The sequence below is a fragment of the Carcharhinus amblyrhynchos genome, chromosome 1 (assembly GCF_965287045.1).
Source record: "Carcharhinus amblyrhynchos chromosome 1, sCarAmb.v2.hapA, whole genome shotgun sequence".
Taxonomy (NCBI): Eukaryota; Metazoa; Chordata; class Chondrichthyes; order Carcharhiniformes; family Carcharhinidae; genus Carcharhinus; species Carcharhinus amblyrhynchos.
Genome location: NC_137324.1, coordinates 116,927,788 through 116,948,778, shown reverse-complemented (window position 1 = coordinate 116,948,778; position 20,991 = coordinate 116,927,788). Strand labels below are relative to the sequence as shown.

Sequence of the window (20,991 nt, the reverse complement as noted above, 5' to 3'; positions counted from 1 at the left end):
TAGTTGGTCCCCAGACACCCTGAAGCCATGAAAATTCTGTAACTTCCCCCTAATTCTGCAGCTTCTAGTGGGCTAATGGCGGAGGCCAGAGGTGGATGGATGCACTTAATGACTGAGGTCAAGATGTGCCATCTGTAGATACTTAGGGTTGGTACATCTGCGTGTGCTTCCTGTTTGCAAAACGTTACTTCCTAGATAGATTTATGCGAGGGGTCTTGGAGAACAAGGACAATAATACATATCAACTTGACTGAGCTCAGTGATAGCATCATCAATGAAAGACATAAAAAGTTGTTGCTTCAAGCACAGAAGAAGAAATGAGAAAGCTAATCTGAATAATACATGGTATTATAAACCATAATATCTGTTTCACATCCAAGTAAAAAAAAAGTAACCATATATAGCTACACTATGCAGCTTATTAGCTCAATAATGTCATCATAAAAATAATGAAATGACAGTGTATCCATGGTAATTCACTAACTGTTTGAATTTAAATCTCTGAAAATTTGAAGAAAATATCTGTTATTACAGTCACATGGTCAAAATGGCTCTAAGGCCAAGCTCATTATTCATTTTTAGGCAATGCCTTGAAACTAGGCTGTTAGAAAATGACTAATTTCTTTGTTCACTAATTTAACAGTGTTAATCCGCTTAAATTGAGAATGATGATCGTTCAACTCTGTCTCTACGTGGGAAAGGGATCAGAAGCATGCAAGCAGTGGCCACCAGTATCTTGCAATTTTAATGTGGAACCTGAATGGTTCTGTATTTATATTAATTCTCATTAGCTTACTGGTTTAATTAATGTATTCATATATTCACAGGAAGTGACATCACATGTCCCTCATTCTCCAATATGCAATATGAATGAACAAGGAACAAAACAGCCCGGGAAACAGGCCCTTCGGCCCAATGAGACCGAGCCACCATTTTACAATTGAGTCCCCCCTCCACCCACGACCCTTGTCTAGAAAGGGTGTTCTCTTTCTGGCTCCACATTCAGGTAAGTAAAATACTTTTATTTTTATTTATCTTTCTGGTGCCAGCCTCCAGAAATTCTTTAAGGACTGTGAGATTGGCTGTTCTGTGCCAGAAAACAGAGACCAATCAAGTTCGGTAATGAAACTGACATGGAAATTAGAATCTCAATCTGCATAGGCAATGTCCTAATGTCTGGTTCAAGCCTTGGATAACTTCAGGGTTTTCTAACCAGTATGGTGTGCAATGTATGCCCATCACAGAATGAGCATGCGCTCACTATATCAGACCCTTTCAGTGTACATTGTTTAACTGAAAAACAAATGCAACATGATCAAACTTCTGGACCAAGCTGTCAAACTAGTAAATTCATGTGAATACGAAGTTACTATATAATAGTAATGCTGGACTGGGGATATTTGTACAAATGTGTTCTATTAGTCAAAAACCTTGCCTGCTGAAGGCACATTTCAGAAATTCTTGGTGCATCGTTGCCACGATTTTCTACCAAATGGCTGGAAAATCATGGGTAGCTTGTGCCTTTAAGGGATGTACATCAGGAGGGTCATGTGATCTGATTGCCCAATGGAGAACAAGTGGTGATTGCTGTGCAGAGCATGGGCAACCAGAGTAGATCCTAGAGGTCGATGAATTAACATCATAAAAATATCTGTACTTGTTTGCTTGTAAATAAATCATTAACACTACACTAACTGCTGGTTGCCAATCTTTGGAATTACTTCAGCTGCATTCACCTAGATCTCTGATATCTGCTGGTGGTAGGCAGGGTTCCCAGCTCTTTATATCTCCAGTTTAATTTGATGATATTCCTGAGTGTTAAACACTTGGCTAATAACACACTCATAAAAATACCATCACCATTTGTTAAACAAGTAAATAAATATTCTGTGCTTCTGAACATCAGGTTTGACCAGTGGCACCGAACCAAACCCTTGAGTTACCTGAATTCAGATCTTCATGGTTACAGTTACCCTTCATAGTTGCAGATTGGTATAATGGTGCACAATACTCATTGTTACCTGTGTCACCCCATCCAGTGATGTAGCAGTTCGAGCCTCTTCTTTGTATGCGCTCCCTTCTGTGTGGCAGACATACTGGCAGGACGTGGGCATTGAATTTGACGCAATGTTCCTGCTGTCCTTCGAAGTTTACCAACGCAATGTCGTAATCATTAGCATCAGGCCTGTAGCCCTTGTGAATAATAATCCTCTTCACTTCAAAGCTTTCCTCATATTCCTCAGATACTAATGTGTGGTAATCGCCAACACGCACGACGTAATTTTTCGTGTTGTTGCCATACCTGTCAAAGAGAGAGTGTTAAGAAGGAAGTTACAGTTAATAGAATGCCCATCATGGATGCACTCCAGTTTATTGAATGACACTAATTTGGCATTCACAAAGTTAAAAGTATATATTTCTTTAATTGCAAAGATTGAGGAAAGTTACTGAATCATTATAGGAGAAAGATTTTTTTTAAAAACATGCAACAAGAAAAGGTCAATTGACTATGAAACCCAATCATACCACAATGAATGACTCTAATAAATTGAAAGCTTTGACAACATTACTCCCTGAAGATGCTTTCCTATTTGGTGCTTTATGTCACAGGAGACCAATGTTCATGCAGCAGCTCTACATCCAGCTCTGTTATTTTGACAGCAAAATCATAGACCTATTTTTTTTTATTAGGATAAGGGCACTTATGGAATATCACTGTTGAGAGAAACCAAGAGTTCCATCCATCAGCTGAATGATTTGATTTGATTTGATTTGATTTGATTTATTATTGTCACATGTATTAGTATACAGTAAAAAGTATTGTATTAGTATACAGTGAAAAGTATTGTTTCTTGCACACTATACAGGCAAAACATACTGTTCATAGAAATGAGAGAGTGCAGAATGTAGTGTTACAATCACAGCTGGTGTGTAGAGAAAGATCAAATTAATGCAAGGTAGGTCCATTCAAAAGTCTGACAGCAGCAGAGAAGAAGCTGTTGTTGAGTCAGTTGGAATGTGACCTCAAACTTTTGTAACACTTTCCCAGCAGAAAAAGGTGGAAGAGAGAAGAATCCGGGGTGTGTGTGTGGGGTCCTTGATTATGGTGGCTGCTTTACTGAGGTAGCGGGAAGTGTAGATTGAGTCAATAGATGGGTTTGCATAATGGATTGGGCTACATTCATGCCTTTTGTAGTTTCTTGCGATCTTGGGTAGAGCAGGAGCCATACCAAGCTGTCAAACAACCAGAAAGAATGCTTTCTATGGTGCATCTGTAAAAAATTGGTGAGAGTTGCAGCTGACATGTCAAATTTTCTTTGTCCTCTGAGAAAGTAGAGGTTTGGTGGGCTTTCTTAATTATACTGTTGGCACGGAGGGACCAGAACAGCTTGTTGGTGATCTTGAAAACCTGAAGCTCTCAATGGTTTCTACTTTATCTTCATTGACGTAGACTGGGGCATGTTCTTCCTTACATTTCCTGAAGTTGTTGACTATCTCCTTCGTTTTGTTGACATTGAGGGAGAGATTATTGTTGTCGCACCAATTCATTAAATTCTCTATCGAATTCTTGTACTCTGCCTCATTGTTGTTTGAGATCTGACCTACTATGATGGTGTCATCAGCAAACTTGAAAATTGAGTTGGAAGGGAATTTGGCCGTAGGTGTATAAGGAGTGGAGTAGGGGACCTTGTGGGGCTCCGGCGTAGTGGATGATCGTGGATATGGTGTTGTTGCCTATCCTATGGTCTGAGGATTAGGAATTTCAGGATCCAGTCGTAGAAGGAGGAGCCTACACCCAGGCCATGGAGTTTGAAGATCAGTTTCATATGAATAATGTTGTTGAGTGGATAAATCGGAGTCTGACCTAGGTGTCTTTGCATTCTAGGTTATCCAGGGTTGAGTGCAGGGCCAGGGAGATGGCATCTGTTGTGGCAGTAGGCAAACTGCAGTGAATCCAGGTAGTCCAGAGGCTGGAATTGATTCTTGCCTTGACTGGCCTTTCAAAGCACTTCAGAATGATGGACGTCAGAGCCACCAGTTGACAGTCATTAAGGCATGCTGCTTGGCTTTTCTTTGGTACTGGGATGATAGTTGCCCTCTTGAAGCAGATCAGGACTACAGTTTATTGTAAAGTTTGTTTTTTATGTAAATGTCTGCGAATACCTCCGCCAGCTGATCTGCACAGGAAATGAGTGTCATCTGGGCAGTCACTTTTTGTGGGTTGACCTTCAAGAAAGCTGCTCTGACATCTGCAATGGTGACCTCAGATACAGTTTCATCTGAGGCTTCCAGGGTGGCAGGCATGCTCTCGCTGACCTCTTGCTCAAAACGGGCGTAGAATGCACTGAGCTCATCATGGAGGGATATGTTGGAACCGACGAGTTTACATGCCTTCGTGAACAGAGCAAGAAAGTCTTCACATCCAATCATCTGCAGTGGAACACTGAACTCCACTTGAACTTCCCTTAACAACGGAAGAATTAGGGAGGCCTGTTTCATCCCCACAAAGGATCAAGCTAATTTGGGAAAAGGTGAAGTCGTGAACAGGACTTGAACTTTATTTCCAGTCACAAGAAGGTTCCCAGGCTAAACTTGACAATTTTCCCACATTTTCAGGAGATTTGTTTTTGCTAAACTGACTTTCTATTCTCATAGTTGTCATCGTATTTATTTTCTTGTTCACACTGGAAATCTCCCTTTGACGCACAATTAACCCAGCTGAAAGAATGAGTGCCAAAATGGCACTCTGATTTGATTTCCTCCATGCGGGGAACAGACTGAGATTCCCACGCAGCATCATTAGGATTTGAAACTCTCTGGCTGGATTTTCCAGTCCTGCCAAAAGTCAGTCGATTTTTCTGCTGGTTCGCCAAGTGTTCCATGGGCAGGACAGGGAAATGCCAGTCCCTGTGTGGAGAGTCATGGCTGTGGTGTTTCACCCTTGCATTCCATAGCGCAACTTATTTACAACACAGATAATGGAAATTTGTAAATCTGCAGGTTGGAAAATGCTGGAGGCACTTAGCAGCGCAGGCACCATCTCCAGAGCAAAGGAGATTGGGATTACATGTTTTGAGTGGTAACCTTTCATCAGACCTGAACTTTAAACCTACTCTGCTCTAGGCAAAGTTGCTGCCTGGCCTGTTGAGTGTTTTAAGCGTTTAATGACACATGCAGCGATTCGAGAGGAAGATGCTTCCTTTTAATTGTTTATTGTGAAATCATAAGCTTATAATCATAAGCTTATAATCACAGAAAATAGGAGATGCATAGGCCTTTCTGCCCCTTGCACCTGCCCCTTAATTCAACATAATCATGGCCTATCAGTTATATCAATGCCATACTCCTGATCTCTTTTTTCTTTCTTTTTATCCCCACAGTTCAGAAGGAGGCCATTCGGCCCATCAAGTCTGCACCGACCACAATCCACCCTGGCCTTATCTCTATAACACTATTTAATTACCCTACTATCCCCCTGCCAGTAAGGGCCAATTTAGCATGGCAAATCAACCTAACCCACACATTTTTGGAGTTTGGGAGGAAACCGGAGCATCTGGAGGAAACCCACGCAGACACAGGGAGAACATGCAAACTCCACACAGACAGTGACCCAAACCAGGAATCGAGCCCGGGTCCCTGGTGCTGTGAGGCAGCAGTGCTCATCACTGTGCCACCATTCTCTCCCATACCCCTCGACGCCTTTAGTGTTTGGGAAGCTATCTACGTCATTCTTAAATATATTCTGCGGTATGGCCTCTGCAGCCTTCTGTGGCAGAGAATTCCACAGATTCACCACTTTCTGAGTGAAAAAATTTCTCCTGATCCCAGTACTAAATGGCCTATCCTGTATATTGGGATGTGACCTTTGTTCTAGAGCCCCCCAGACAGATAGAACATGTAGTCTGTCCAGCCCTGTCAGAATTTTGTACATTTGTAAAAAGAATATGTTTATGATTTTGTTTTAACTGGTAAACTAAATAAATCTTCCTCTCTAGGTCAATGATGGTCATGTTTCTTCTTTCTGAAAAATTTTGAGAGCTAAGTAGAATACTTTTTTCTACTTCAGGGGTGAGCATCACAGTAAGTTCATTCATTTATTAGTCATAAGTAGGCTTACATAAACACTGCAATGAAGTTACTGTGAAAATCTCTTAGTCACTACACTTGGTGACAGTTCGGGTGTACTGAGGGAGAATTTAGCATGGCCAATGCACCTAACCAGCTGGACTGTGGGAAGAAACTGGAGCCCCGGATGAAACCCACGCAGACACAGGGAGAACATGCAGACTCCGCACAGACGGTGACCTAAGCTGGGAATCGAACCCAGGTCCCTGGTGCTGTGAGGGAACAGTGTTACCGTGCTGTGCAGGGAATGATTTAGAATTCTCACACAGCATCAAAATTTGGGATGATCATTTTTTTGAAATGAGCACCTAACATTGTTAAAATAGCATATAAAAAAATTATTTGCACTTAAATGCATTTATTTTATTACTAATATTGCACAGTGCAATTTCAAGTCTCAATTTTAGCAGAAGTATATGTAAAAGTTGCCCAATATCTATTCACTTTGACACTCAAACCATTTTTGCGTTAGCCAATTCAGACATTGAGTATAGGGGAGAAAACATGAAATATCACAGTTTGAAAATGGTTTTATCTTTTTCTAAATATGCTAGTTCAAAGCACTTTGTGAGCGGAGTTATTGAATGAATTTAGGACACTGTCAGATAAAAATTAGCTCGGAGCAAATCCAAGGCCACAAAATAATCAAACAATCATTTCCCTTCAACATCAAAAGAAGGATTCTCATCTTGAATTATTATTCAATTTGAAATCATTACTAAAAGATTTAAAAGGCTAACAAAGCCTTTCACTAAATAAGAATGACATGTACCTTAAAATATCAGTACATTTATCAGAATATATCAATGACTCTTTCATAGCTGCAAGTTGAATACTTAAAAGAAAACATTGTCTGCAACTTTTCCATGTTATAAAAATAAACTTGCTTTGTTATCTGGTGTGTATATCAACAGGCCAATCTAACAGATGGTCAGAAGACAGGACACTTAGTAAATTTGAGACCACAATGTCTTTACATAAAATAACCAGGGCTGAAAATCGAATTAACATCTGTTTTGTTATCCAGTCTAGGTGAGATTTTTAATAATTAAATCCTCAAGTATATTGTGATGATACTGTGGCTTTAGGAAATATGATTACAACATGTCTCTTGGAAGGGAAATGTTTAAAATTCAGCTCTGTTTTGCAGGGTGCCAATTTGTCTAAGAAATATTTTAAATTGGTAGCTGAAAGAGCAGGATAAATACCTGGAGCATTTGTTTTGAGCTGAGCTAATGCATTTGTGTCTACTTAAGTTTCTTCTGGGGTTTCAGAGTAGAATTTTGATTAGATTAATTGACAGGAATTGAGTCATGTGCGGGCTGTTAACTCGCAAATAAGTGCGGCGTGCAGGAATGGGACGGCCATAGTTATGGGGGATTTCAATCTACATATTGATTGGTCGACCCATGTTGGACACGGTGGGCTCGAGGAGGAGTTCTTGAAATGCTGCCGGGATAGTTTCCTCGAACAGTGTGTGTTGGAGCCGACGAGGGAGCGAGCTATCTTGGATCTGGCGCTATGTAATGAGGCGGGTAGAATTAGGGACCTTGCGGTGAAGGATCCTCTTGGGGAGAGTGATCATTGTATGGTGGAGTTTCTGGTGCAGATGGAGGAGGAGAAAGTGGGTTCCCGGACACGCGTCCTTTGTTTGAACAGAGGGGAGTACGGTAGGATGAGAGAAGAATTGGCGAATGTGGACTGGGGGAGCACGTTGGAAGGTAGATCTGCTGAGGAGCAGTGGAGGATCTTTAAGGAGATCTTTCTTGGTGCTCAGCAGAAATTTATTCCGATGGTCAAAAAGGACCGTAGGAGGAGCGGTAATAAGCCGTGGATAACGAAGGAGGTGAAGGAAAATGTTAAATTAAAAGCGAAGGCGTTTAGAGTAGCTAAGAGTAGTGGGCGAGAAGAGGATTGGGAGAGGTTTAAATGTCAACAAAGATTGACAAAGAAGTTGATAAAGAAGGGTAGGAGAAACTATGAAGCTGGGCTAGCGCTTAATATAAAAAAGGATAGCAAGAGTTTTTATAAATATATAAAAAGGAAGAGGCTGGCTAGGGTGAACGTTGGTCCCTTAGAGGATGAGAAGGCGGACTTAGTGGTAGGGGATGGGGATATGGCTAAGGTCTTGAATAACTTTTTTGTTTCTGTCTTCACGGAGGAGGACGTGAATAATTTGCCGGGTGTTAGTGATGGAAAGGTGGTAGGAATGGAGGGTCTTAATGACATTACTGTTACTAGAGAGGTGGTGCTCGACAGACTGGAGGGGCTGATTGTGGACAAGTCGCCAGGACCGGATGGAATGCATCCGAGGGTTCTGAAAGAAATAGCGGAGGTGATAGTGGATGCCTTGGTGGTTATTTTCCAGACGTCGCTGGATTCCGGGGAAGTGCCGGAAGATTGGAAAACGGCTAATGTTATGCCGTTGTTTAAGAAGGGTGCCAGGCAAAAGGCGGGGAATTATAGGCCGGTTAGTTTAACGTCTGTTGTAGGTAAAATGTTAGAATCCGTCATCAAGGAGGAAATAGCGAGGCATCTTGAGGGGAATTGCTTGATTGAGCAGACGCAGCACAGTTTCATTAAAGGGAAGTCGTGTCTGACAAATTTACTGGAATTCTATGAGGATGTGTCTAGGGCGGTGGATAGAGGAGAGCCGGTGGATGTGGTCTTTCTTGATTTTCAGAAGGCGTTTGACAAGGTACCTCACAAGAGGTTATTGCAGAAGGTCAGGGGACATGGAGTTGGGGGTAGGGTGTTAGCGTGGATAGAGGATTGGTTGTCAAATAGGAGGCAGAGAGTGGGAGTCAAGGGGTGCTATTCGGATTGGCGGAATGTGACTAGTGTAGTGCCCCAGGGGTCAGTGCTGGGGCCTCAGCTATTTACCATTTATATAGATGATCTGGAAGAGGGAACCGAGTGTACGGTGTCGAAATTTGCTGATGACACCAAGATTGGTGGAACGGCAAATTGTGCAGAGGGTGTGGAGAGTCTACAGAAGGAACTAGATAGGCTGGGCGAATAGGCCAGGAACTGGCAAATGGAATTTAATGTTGGCAAGTGCGAGGTGGTCCACTTTGGTAGGAATAATGGTAGGAAGGATTATTACTTACGTGGCGAAAAACTGCAGCAGGCGACGGTGCAGAGGGACCTCGGGGTCCTTGTGCATGAGTCGCAAAAACCCAGCTTGCAGGTGCAGCAGGTGGTCAGGAAGGCGAATGGGATGCTGGCCTTCATAGCGAGGGGGATTGAATATAAAAGTAGGGAGGTCTTGCTGCGGCTGTATAGGGCATTGGTGAGGCCGCAGCTGGAGTACTGTGTGCAGTTTTGGGCGCCGTACTTACGCAAGGATATTTTGGCCTTGGAGGGAGTGCAGAGGAGGTTTACTAGGCTGATGCTGGAGTTGAGGGGGTTGAGCTATGAGGAGAGGCTGAATAAACTAGGCTTGTACTCGTTAGAGTTTAGAAGAATGAGGGGAGATCTCATTGAGACGTATAAGATGATGAATGGGATGGATAGGATAGAGGTGGAGAGACTCTTCCCGCTCAGAGAGGACAGTAGGACTAGGGGGCACAGCCTCAAGATAAAGGGGGGGCGGTTTAGAACGGAGTTGAGGAGGAACTTCTTCACTCAAAGGGTGGTGAATCTCTGGAATTCTCTGCCCGTTGAAATGGTGGAGGCTACCTCGTTAAATATTTTTAAGACGCGGGTTGATGGGTTTTTGATAAGAGAGGGGATTAGGGGTTATGGGGAGAGGGTGGGAATGTGGAACTGAGCCACGACAGATCAGCCATGATCATATTGAATGGCGGGGCAGGCTTGAAGGGCTAGATGGCCTACTCCTATTTCTTATGTTCTTAATTGGAGGAGCTAAATTTGCAGGGAAGAACACAGTTTCACTTTCATGTTAAAATAAACAGTTACTGCCTGATTCTGAAATAAGCAAGACATATCTCTCTGACTCTCTCTCGAAGGTGTCTGAGAGTTCCTGGGCACTCACAAAGACCTGAGGTCAGCACTTTGAGCCGGGTCCATGCTGAGAGCCTGATGTTGGACCGCATGAGCAACAACAGCCCCTCATTCCCCGCTCCACACACTTTCAGCCCCGTCTCCGACCCAAAATGCAACATGTTCACCACAAAACAATCCTCTCTGAGCAGCACAGAGCAGTTTGAACATGGAGACTGACCTCCTTGCTCACCTTCACTGCTCCAGTGCTTGAATCTGACTTCTATAGAGGAGGTGTTTTTCTGACTGATGCTGTTGCAGCGAGTGAGGTGGTTACGGAAAGTGGGGCTGGGACGATTATGAGTGAAGGTCGTTAATGATATTGTGATGAATGCAAAAAATGCAAATTGTTGTTTCACCCGTTTTGGATTGGCATCCATTTGCACCAAATTTTTTTTTAATAAAATGAGAATGGTACAAAACTGGGCACCATTTCTGCTAGTCACATCACACCCAATTTTATGACATTTTCCTGCCACAAATCGGGAGAGATGAGGTTGTAAAATTTCACCCACTGTCTCTCTGGCGTATGTGCAGGAGGTGTTATCAGCTGCAGCAGCTTGTACTCCTGGCTTTGGAACGTGAACAACAGCTGGCCTCATTGTGGTAAATCTGTAAGGTTCAGAGCTTTGTGGACAGCATGTTCCTGTCACCTCATAGCTTAACAGTATCCAGGGAGACAGAGAGCATAGTGACTATCAGGCCATCAGGAAGAAATAGGCAGATGGTTCAAGAGTCCTCTAAGCAAATCTCACTCTCCAACCAGTATTCAATTCTGACTGGCTTTGAAAGTGACAGTTCCTCTGGGAAGTGCAGCTAGAGTCAAGTTCATGACACTATGGTTGGTTAAGCTGTATAGAAGGATACAAAGAAATGATGATGAAAGAAATAGGTGATTTGATAGTTGTGAGAACAGGCAAGGTGTTTCTGTGGCTGCAGACGTGACTCCAGGATGATATTTTGCCTCCCTGCAGCCAGGATCAAGTATGTCACTGGCTGCAGAGTACCCTGAATGGAGAGGTGAACAGGCTGTGGTTGGGACCACATCAGTAAGGTTAAGGTAAAGCTGCCATAGTTCCCCCTTTCGCCACACATCATCCCTAGTGAATGTGACAAGCCATTTAAATGGCCATTTACTTCAGTGGGACCATAATATTTTGGGCTGAGGGAAAGTAAAATCCAGGATATGGTAACTCGTGATAGTCTGATGATGGAGCCAGTATGTGGATAAGCTGAGTAATAATCTTGGAATTGTGAGTAAATATTCAGAGATTGTCATTTTGTGTTGATATATTTACAAGTGTTTAAATTACTGTATACTTCCTCTAACTCTGGTAATTGAACCTAATTTGTTTTTGAAATCCACTCCATTAGACAGCCTGGTGGCACAGCATGTGACCACATTAGCACAGTCAGATACAGAGTGAGCTACACACATTAGCCCTTCAATTTCTTACACATGTCACTGAACTCAGCCAGCAAATAGGGAGACCAGAACTGAGAGAAGACAAAATCGATTTCAGGAATGGAACCTAGGAATAAGAGTAGGGCATTCAGTACATTAAGCCTGTTCCAACATTCATAAAAACATAGAAACATAGAAGATAGGAGCAGGAGGAGGCCATTTTGAGCCTGCTCACCATTCATTACAATTGTGGCTGATCATCCAACTCAATAGCTTAATCCTGCTTTCTCCCCATAACCTTTGATCCCATTCACTCAAGTGCCATATCTAGCCGCCTCTTGAATAAATTCAATGTTTTGGTATCAATTATTTCCTGTGGTAATGAATTCCACAGGGTCACCTCTCTTCAGGTGAAGAAATGTCTCCTTATCTCCATCCGAAATGGTCTACCCTGAATCCTCAGACTGTGAGATCGTTCAACAGGATCATGGTTGATCCATGGGGTCCAAAGAGAGGAAAGCAAAGTTAGGTCAATTGAGCACCATGCTTGGGGTGCAACTTATCCCATTATTCTAGGGTAAAAACTGAGAGAATATATACCAAAATTTTTACTAACATTATTTGCAGGAAGAAATGCATCTCCATCTTTACACAACATTGATTACGGTCAGGAAAGGATTTCTTTGGTGAAGAAAACCAGAAACCAGAGAGACAAGAAATATTCTATAGGAGGGAGGAGGAGAAGTGTAATTTATTTTAAAGCCATCTTTACTAAATAATAATAACAAAATAGACAGCAAATTATAAGTGAAATGTCATTTTTATCGAACTGCGTTCAGAGTGAAGACTTGCCTCCAACAAGATTGAATCAGGCGTCCAAGTACACATCACTCATGACCATTTGCTAGGTGGTCCCAGCAGCCAAGGCTCTTCCCCATCATAGCAGAGCTGAAAAATTCCCACAGAATCAGTGTGACGGACATTGCTGAGGTTGTGCAGAACCCAACGCAGGGTTCAAGTCGGGCTCACAAACCCAATACTAACTGTAGAGGGGCATCGATATTGATCTTCCAGAGGCAGCCGAATTTAGAAAAAAAATCACCTCCCTGATCCCCATTCAGTTAAGGATGATGGCGCAGAGAAGCATGAGGGTCCACAGCGATGCCCAGCCACGAACCCCAATGGCGGGTGCCCAAAGCAGGATACTTCAAGATGGAGATGTTCTCTGAAGAAACTATAAAGGTGTCAAAAAAAAGTTGCTATAGTTGACAGGTTATCATTGTGGAGGGGGTACGCATCTATAGGATCTCCTGATTCTGCAACTATGGCCCTCTGGCAACCCTGGGTCCTTGGGGAAGGGGGCAGAGAGGAACTAACGGAGATCTCACTGGACCCTTGGCCTGCCCTCGGGATGCTGCATCTGGACAATTGCTGTTTTAGGCCTGAGCTTGGGGGCCTGTTTGCTGACTGAAAGATCCTGGCATCGTCACCAAGTGGAGACATAATTGATCTTAATTAGCAACACACTGTTGCCAGATGGGTAGCAAATGTCACACAGACACTGCCTCCAGCAAGATCACTCAGAGAAGGAACTCCATCAGGGACCTCTCCTGTCCTGAATTCAAAGCAGCACTGTCATTTTTTTTACAGCACAGCATAACTTAAATGAAGAATTCCTCGATTGTTTTGCCATATGTGTGCTGTGTACACAATGATTGTTTTACATTGCAGTTTGTAAAATGGAATCTGATCTCAACTGCTTCAGCCCAAGCTCCATAATGCATAAAGCATATGTTACCTACAATATGTGGATATACATTTGCATAATGTGAGTTATTTTACACTTTACTGTGCAGTCTCCAAAAAAATTAAAATATTTATATAGAAATATTATGCCTTTTGCTGAACTGGAGAGAAATAAGAGGATGGTATTAAAGAAAAATAATTAGAAGACAGAAGAATATTCAGAGACCTACAACTACTACTTGCTTCTCCTATGGACCAAGCTGACATCAATCACGCCAATGATTTTAACCACCTCTCCCACCTCACATCCACCCTTGCTCCATAATCCAGAAGAAAAGGATGCACAGAGTTAAAAGTCTTTCAATGACATACATGGCCTTCATTGGCCTCACACCATTTTAAGAGTTACCGGTGAGTTAGTGAAACCCATGCAATAGATAGATGACAGTGGACTTAAATTTGAAAGTCGGGGAAATGATTACATAATTCAGACCCTGGCTATATTTCAGCCATCCGACCCTCATCTCATTGGGAGCACATGGTGCAAAGGAGAAGAATGCCCAGAAGTAGACAGAATCATAGAATCCCTATAATACACGAGGAGGCCATTCAGCCCAACTTGATGACAATCCCACCCTGGCCCTATTCCCACAACCCCACACATTTACTCTGCTAATCCCCCTGACATGAGAATCAATTTAGCATGGCCAATCAACCTAACCCGCACATCTTTGGACTGTGGGAGGAAACCTGAGCACCTGGAGGAAATCCACACAGACACAGGGAAGAAGTGCAAACTCCACACAGAGAATGACCCGAGGCTGGAATTGAACCTGGGTCCCTGGCGCTGAGGCAGCAGTGCTAAGCACTGTGCCATCGTGCCGATCTGTTATATCATTGTATCACAGAACTGTTAAAGCACAGAAGGAGGCCATTCAGCGCATCATATCCCTGCTGGCTTTTTGTAGGAGCAATTTACCTGGAGCCACTCCCCAACCTCTCCCCGAAGCCTTACATATTTTTCCTATTTGGATAACAATTCAACTCCCACTTGAATGCTCCAATTGAATCTGCCTCCACCAGATCCCAACACTCACTGTGAAAATGCTTTTCCTTATGTTGCCATGACATCTTTTGCCTTTTGAATTTGTGCCCTCTTGTTCTCAGCTTGTCCATCAATTGGACCCTTTTTGCCTTGTCTACTCTGTCCAGAGTCTTCATGATTTTGCATACTTCGATCAGACCTCCTTTCAACCTTCCCTGTTGAAAACAGTCCCAATATCTCCAATCTATCAACAACTGAAGTTCCTCATCCCTAGAACCATTCTTGTGATTTTTTTTTCTGCACTCTCTCTAATTCCTTTACATCACTCCTAAAATGCAGTGCCCAGAAATAGATGCAATACTCCAACTGAACTGAAACAGTGTCCTATAAAAGTTTAATTATAACTGATGCTTTTATGGATGGACTGTATGCTACTGTTAAAGAAGCCTAAAATGCTGTATACTTCAATAACCATTCTCCCAACCTATCCTGCCACCTTGAATGATATTATTTGTAAAGAACTGGAATTAATTGTCCTGAGAATGTATATCCATTGTGCCACAATTATTATACACTGCAGTCAACTGCTGAATGACAGCGCATTCAGTCCACTAGCTTCATGGAGAGTTGTATCTCTTACAACATTTCTTACAGAAAGGAAGCTCCAACAGTTTGAGTTTAAAAGTGTGATTATTTCAAACTTATTGGAACCAAAGAGAAAAGATATGGTAGCAGCAGTTGTCTGTGAAGAAAGACTCAAATGTTAATATTAACCTACCTGTGACACTAACAAATACATTTTGAACTTAAAAGAAAATCAAACTTTAAACTTTCAAAGTGAAACCATGGAGTTGTTCCTTTCATTGATGAGTCAGGTTAAGTTCCCAGATCAGAGTCATACAATTGAAGCACCCAGCCACAGTGTAAATTGTCTTATTTTTGTCTTTATTGTAATTGTTTTTAATTAATTAAGAAGGCATATCCATCAGTGCCTAGGTATATTACAAAAATCCCATTTCAGCTAAAAAAAAATCATAGCAAAAACTTTCTGAGAAGGTGTGAAACAAAAAGAAAATGACTTCAGACTATCTGTTCCTTTAAATAAAGACTCCATTAATCCTGAGGTTTCTGACAGAATTGTAGGCTAACACCTGCAAAAATTAACCGTTTAAATATAAACTGCATCGAGCCATTAGAAACCAACTGCAGTGAAACTGCTCTAGAATACGGTATCATCCTCCAGGGAGAAGGATCATTATCTCCTTTTAATTATGTTAATTAAATTATTCCAATTAAAGGACTGACCTTTTAAAGCAGTGAGCTGCAGTGAGGACCCAGCAGCTGCCAATGAGAGTGGCACCGCACAGTAATCTCCCCTCTCCGTGGGATGCTCTCAGCCGGATGGCTGCCTGCCAAGGCCACCCGCCCCTGTGTAAGGCAGGAAGCCAAACATTAAAAAGACATTATTCAGTGCACATTATCAGAGGCCTAACAAATACAATTAAGGAGCTTTCAGATGGATCTTGACGTGCAGACCAGCAGAAAATCTTGACCTGGCAGATGTGTTGTGAGCACTTGCCTGTTGCTGTTTTAATGGCTAAGGCTAAAAGTTTATTTTCCTTACCTACTAAACCGAAGAGTTGAATACAATAGTACCTATTATATGGGGTATTACTTTTCAACTCTCGAGCCATTTACATTGCAGAAGCATTTCACAAAGTGCTGAGGTTGTCAGCTCTCCAATTGTTCCCCACGTGGATTCTAAGCATTAAAAAAAACTATTGCAGCTTTAATGACCACAAATGTCCTAAAGTGCTGCGCAGTCACGAAAGCACTTCTAAAGTGTCATTGCTGTTGTAATACAAGAAACAGGGCAGCCAATTTCCACACAGCAAACAGCAGATAACCAGATAATCTGATTTTTAGTGATGTTGATTGATAAATAAATTTTGGTCAGGGGAAAACTCATCTGCTTTTTGTTAAAATAATTCTATGAGATCCTTCACACCCGCCTTAGAGAGCAGGCAAGTCCTCCGTTTAATACATCATCCAAACGTTTGCACTTCTCACAGTGAAGTACCCCCTCACACTGTCAGTTTAGATACTGTGCTCAAGTCTCTGGAATGGAGCTTGAACCAAAGAGTTCAAGAGAGTTCTCAATATTGGCAGCAATTCCATAAAGACCTATAGTGTTTAAACAGCATTGCTGTCCTCCATAGCTTCACTTGAAATGTTGCCTGTCCAGGGAACAAAATGTTACCTCTGGAATTCAGTGACAACCACTTATATTGACCCATTGGTGGCAGACTTGCCTCCAAAAGCAAAAAAACACAATCACACAAGGCAGTGTTCTGTGCTACTGGATGCCTGATTATTCATTCATGAAGGGCAGCAGAGCAACATCTACTTTTGTACACACTTGATCATAGCTGACTGTCCAGAGGTTATCATAGAATATGCATCAAGAGCAAAACTCTCTTTGATTTTTCCATTGTCTCCAGGACACTGTGATCTCCCACTTGTGTCATGAAAATACGATTGATGGCATGCATAACATCAGCAGAATCTTTTTAGGGAATTAAATTCAAACTGACCATATACAATGATAGTTATTCTGACCATATTATTATTCATCAAATATGTAAAAATTGTTTTGCTCAATACTCAGATGGTACAGGTAACCTTTTCAATATCAGATCAAATTATACCAACAAGCTTTAGCAGGGATCTTTGCATTGTGTATTAATTCTCTCAAGTATTGTGTAGACCTTTGTATAACTACTTAACATGTATGCTTTATCAACCCATTTACTAAGACAACAGAGCAACAATTTGTGCATACATTGTGATTAGCAAGTTAACACACTCCGACAGTAATGTTATCTTACATTATTTTACATGATGTAAAGTGTAAATTACCCAGTTCATGGTTTCCTAAGGAAAGTGTAATTTTGCACTAAAATATTCACTGACCTTAAAGAATTTTTCCCACCAATAATCCGTTTCTGCCGTTGATTCAGTAATCGTAAACCACAGAGAGAGGATGTGGACTCTAAATTATTTAAAAGCAATAACACCTGAAGTTATTCATCTCGGAATGCAATGTTGAACAATGTTAAAAATCTCCAAACGACTAACAATTTCCATATAATGGTCAACCACTGTTAAGAATGCAGAGTTAAATTTAAAAGCAGTCCACAGAAATTATAGCTTTTCTTCAAATTTTGAACATTTCCTAAGTTTCTCCCCATTTCCGCTAACAATTGGCATTTCAGTTACGACTCTCACCAACCTTTACAGATGCATCATAGGAAACATTCTTTTGGGTTGTATCACAGCTTTGTGTGGCTCCTGCTCTGTCCAAGACGGCAAGAAACTACAAAAGATGGTGAATGTAGCCCAATCCATCATGCAAACCAGCCTCCCATTCACTGACTCTGTCTACACTTCCCACTGCCTCAGAAAAGCAGCCAGCATAATTAAGGACCGCATGCATCCTGGACGTTCTCTCTTCTACTTTCTTCCATTGGGAAGAAAATACAAAAGTTAACTCACGTACCAACCCACTCAAGAACAGCTTCATCCCAGCTGCCAATAGACTTTTGAATGGATTTAACTTGCACTAAGTTGATCTTTCTCTATACTCTAGCTATGATTGTATCATTACATTCTGCACTCTCTCCTTCTCTATGAGTGGTATGCTTTGCATAAGAAACAATACTTTTCACTGTACACTAATACATGTGACAATAATAAATCAAATCAAATCAAAAAGGATTTTCATTGCATCTCTTGTGCCTGCAGCAAAGCACACATTGCATCTGCAACCAGTAATTGAAAATCTCGGCTTGGAAGATGCTGATTCTTGCTGTCGTACTGTACCATAGATTCTCCAATATCTCAGTCCAAGTGATCCTTCTTCATGTGTGAAGACAAATAGCAGGTGTCAGCATGTGATTTAGCCATGAGGGCAGCTGAGCTAGGTCTGTTCTTGTTTTCATCTGAAACCTGGAAACATGTCCAACTGGTTGGATTGGATAGAGATGAGCAGTAGGAAATCTAGCTTGATGATTAGTCAATAGAAACAAGAAAATTGAGTCCAGTCACAAAGGTTAAATGGCTGCTCCAGCTGAAAGTCTCTACCTCAGCATAAATTTAACATCAAACCCAAAAGTTACTGGTCTGCTTGGAGTAACTGCACTGAGGAGTGACACTCAACCATCAGTGAAGCCACAGTGCCAACGTTAAACCTAAACAAACATCAATTTTTTCCAAGCTGTGTCTCAGCAGCATGAAGCCCTTTAACTGCTCCCAAAACTGGTGGGGAGTGACAGCTGGCTGGTTGGAGGGAGAGGAAAACTGCCAGTTGGGGCCAAAGTACTCAGGCAAGTCACAGGGAGAAAGTTTAGGGACAGTGTTGAAATTTGGAATTCAGAAAGGGTGGGGAGCAGAGGCAGGGAAACCTAAACCTTCCTCTTGGCCCACGAGGAAAGTACAAAAGATATCTGCTTGGGTAATTTCAGGTCCAGTAGACATTCAAATTAAAATCTAACCCATATTTATTCAAAAATCACCAGAAGGGACCATTGAAACTGCCAATGAGCACTTAAAGGAGAAAAATATTCAAATGTACAGCGAAATGCAAGAAGAAAACAGTCCACTTTAAACCTGTTTGTTGCCTATACTCTTTAATATTGGGGAAGCTGCAACTGGCACACACACAATCAGCCAAAATTGTCTTCTGTGCATAAACTTCTATGATTTTATGATAACTATTTAACTTTAAACATCTTTTCACTTTATTCATGTACTGTTGAAACTAAATGCAATGGGTAGACAGTTGTAAAATTGCTATTGCGTTATTTTGTTTAAACTATAAATTTGATTTTGATTTGATTTGTTATTGTCAGATGTATTCGTACACTGTGAAAAGTATTGTTACTGGTGTGCTATACAAACAAAGCGTACCATTCGTAGAGAAGGAGAAAGTGCAGAATTAGTGTTACAATCATAGTTAGGGTGCAGAGAAAGATCAACATAGTTGAAGTTGATCAACTTCAACTTCAACTAGTTGAAGCTGACTAGTTTCAACTGGTTGAAACTAGTTGAAACCAGTTGACTGGTTGGAGAGTTTAAAAGAGTTAGAATGAAATTTTAGAAGCTTAGAATGAAAGTAAAAGATAGATTAAGAAGGTATGTTGGGCACAGCTTGTAAGAAGTCGCTTTGCTTCCACTTTCTTGAGAAAAAGAAGTGAATATAAACAGCTATCTACTTGTGAATTAATAATGAGAATCATCAACTTTCTGCAGAAGCAGTTCTGTATTGCACTGGGGTTGTGGGTTTGGTGTGTACATCATGGAGTGGGCTCCATAATAGTAGAGAGATACTGTGTGCCTGAAATTTTGTACATGTACAGTTGTTTTGAAGGGTACAGATTTCAATTTCTGAAATTCAACTTTTAAGACTAGGAAACCAAATGAAAGTATAAATTCAATGAGATAACGCCATAAAAAGTAAAGGCCAGCAGTAGTTTGAGCTATAAGTAAATGTATAAAATACAATAGTAAAGATAATACATTTGTTCAGGGCTTTGATTATAGCAAAACGTGTCCCCAGAAGGAACAAACAGTAAACCAGGAAAATAAGAATACTGGTCGGAACTGGTCTTGTATACTTTAAAATGGAACACCTGTAAAACAGGGAAATAAGGAAATTGGTCCAAACTGTGTTGTTCCTTCACGGTAGTTCTGACACTTTGATGTAGCTCAGTTGGCTGCAAAGCTGGTTAGTGACATAGAGCAATGTAAAAAGCGAAGGTTCAATTTCCACACCAGCTGAGGTTATTCATAAAATCCCTGCTTTCTCAACCTTGCGTCTTGCCTGATTGTCAGGTTAAATCTCCACCAGTCAGCTCTCCCCCTCAAAGGGGAGAATAGCCTTTGGTCTTCTGAAGCTATGATAACTTTACTTTCTATAGAAAGGATATTAGGTCTATAGAAAACATACCGTGTAGAATGATAGCTGTAATCATGTGGTGAGATTTCAAACTTTAGGTCTGTTTTCATTATCACAGGGTTATTGTAAGACTGCTCATTACCAAGTAGGTGGCCCATGAATTTATACCAACAGGCTCTGGGCTGCAGAGCTGGGCTGAGAGGTGGCAAATGGAGTTTAATGTAGAAAAGTGTGAAGTGATTCACTTTGGGAGGAGTAACAGGAACACAGAGTACTGGGCTAATGGTAAGATACTTGGTAGTGTGGATGAGCAGAGAGATCTCGGTGTCCATATGCATAGATCCCTGAGGTTGACACCCAGGTTGATAGGGTTGTTAAGAAGGTGTAAGATATGTTAACTTTTATTGGTAGACGGATTAAGTTTAGGAGGTCATGTTGCAGCTGCACTTGGAGCCTTGTGTACCGTTCTGGTCGCCTTATTATAGAAAGGATGTGGAAGCATTGGAAAGGGTGCAGAGGAGATTTATCAGGATGTTGCTTGTTGTGGTGGAAAGTCTTATGAGGTAAAGCTGAGGGACTTAAGGCTGTTTTCATTAGAGAGAAGAAGGTTAAGAGGTGACTTAATAGAGGTATATAAGATGATCAGAGGATTAGATACGGTGGACAGTGTGAACCTTTTTCCTCAGATGGAGATGGCTAGCAGGAGGG

The 20,991-nt window shown here is 41.5% G+C and overlaps 1 protein-coding gene across 1 annotated transcript in view; it reads right to left on the bottom strand.

Annotated features, from left to right (window-relative positions):
• The window catches only part of prss12 (serine protease 12), a 130,830-nt gene that overhangs the window by 7,903 nt on the left and 101,936 nt on the right, over nucleotides 1–20,991 (bottom strand). The window contains exons 10-12 of the mRNA XM_080199217.1: nucleotides 17,301–17,379; nucleotides 15,633–15,755; nucleotides 2,022–2,302 (exon numbers count right to left, since the gene is read on the bottom strand). Of these exons, the coding sequence (XP_080055343.1) occupies nucleotides 2,022–2,302; nucleotides 15,633–15,755; nucleotides 17,301–17,379 (483 nt within the window). The remainder of the gene's footprint in view (nucleotides 1–2,021; nucleotides 2,303–15,632; nucleotides 15,756–17,300; nucleotides 17,380–20,991) is intronic.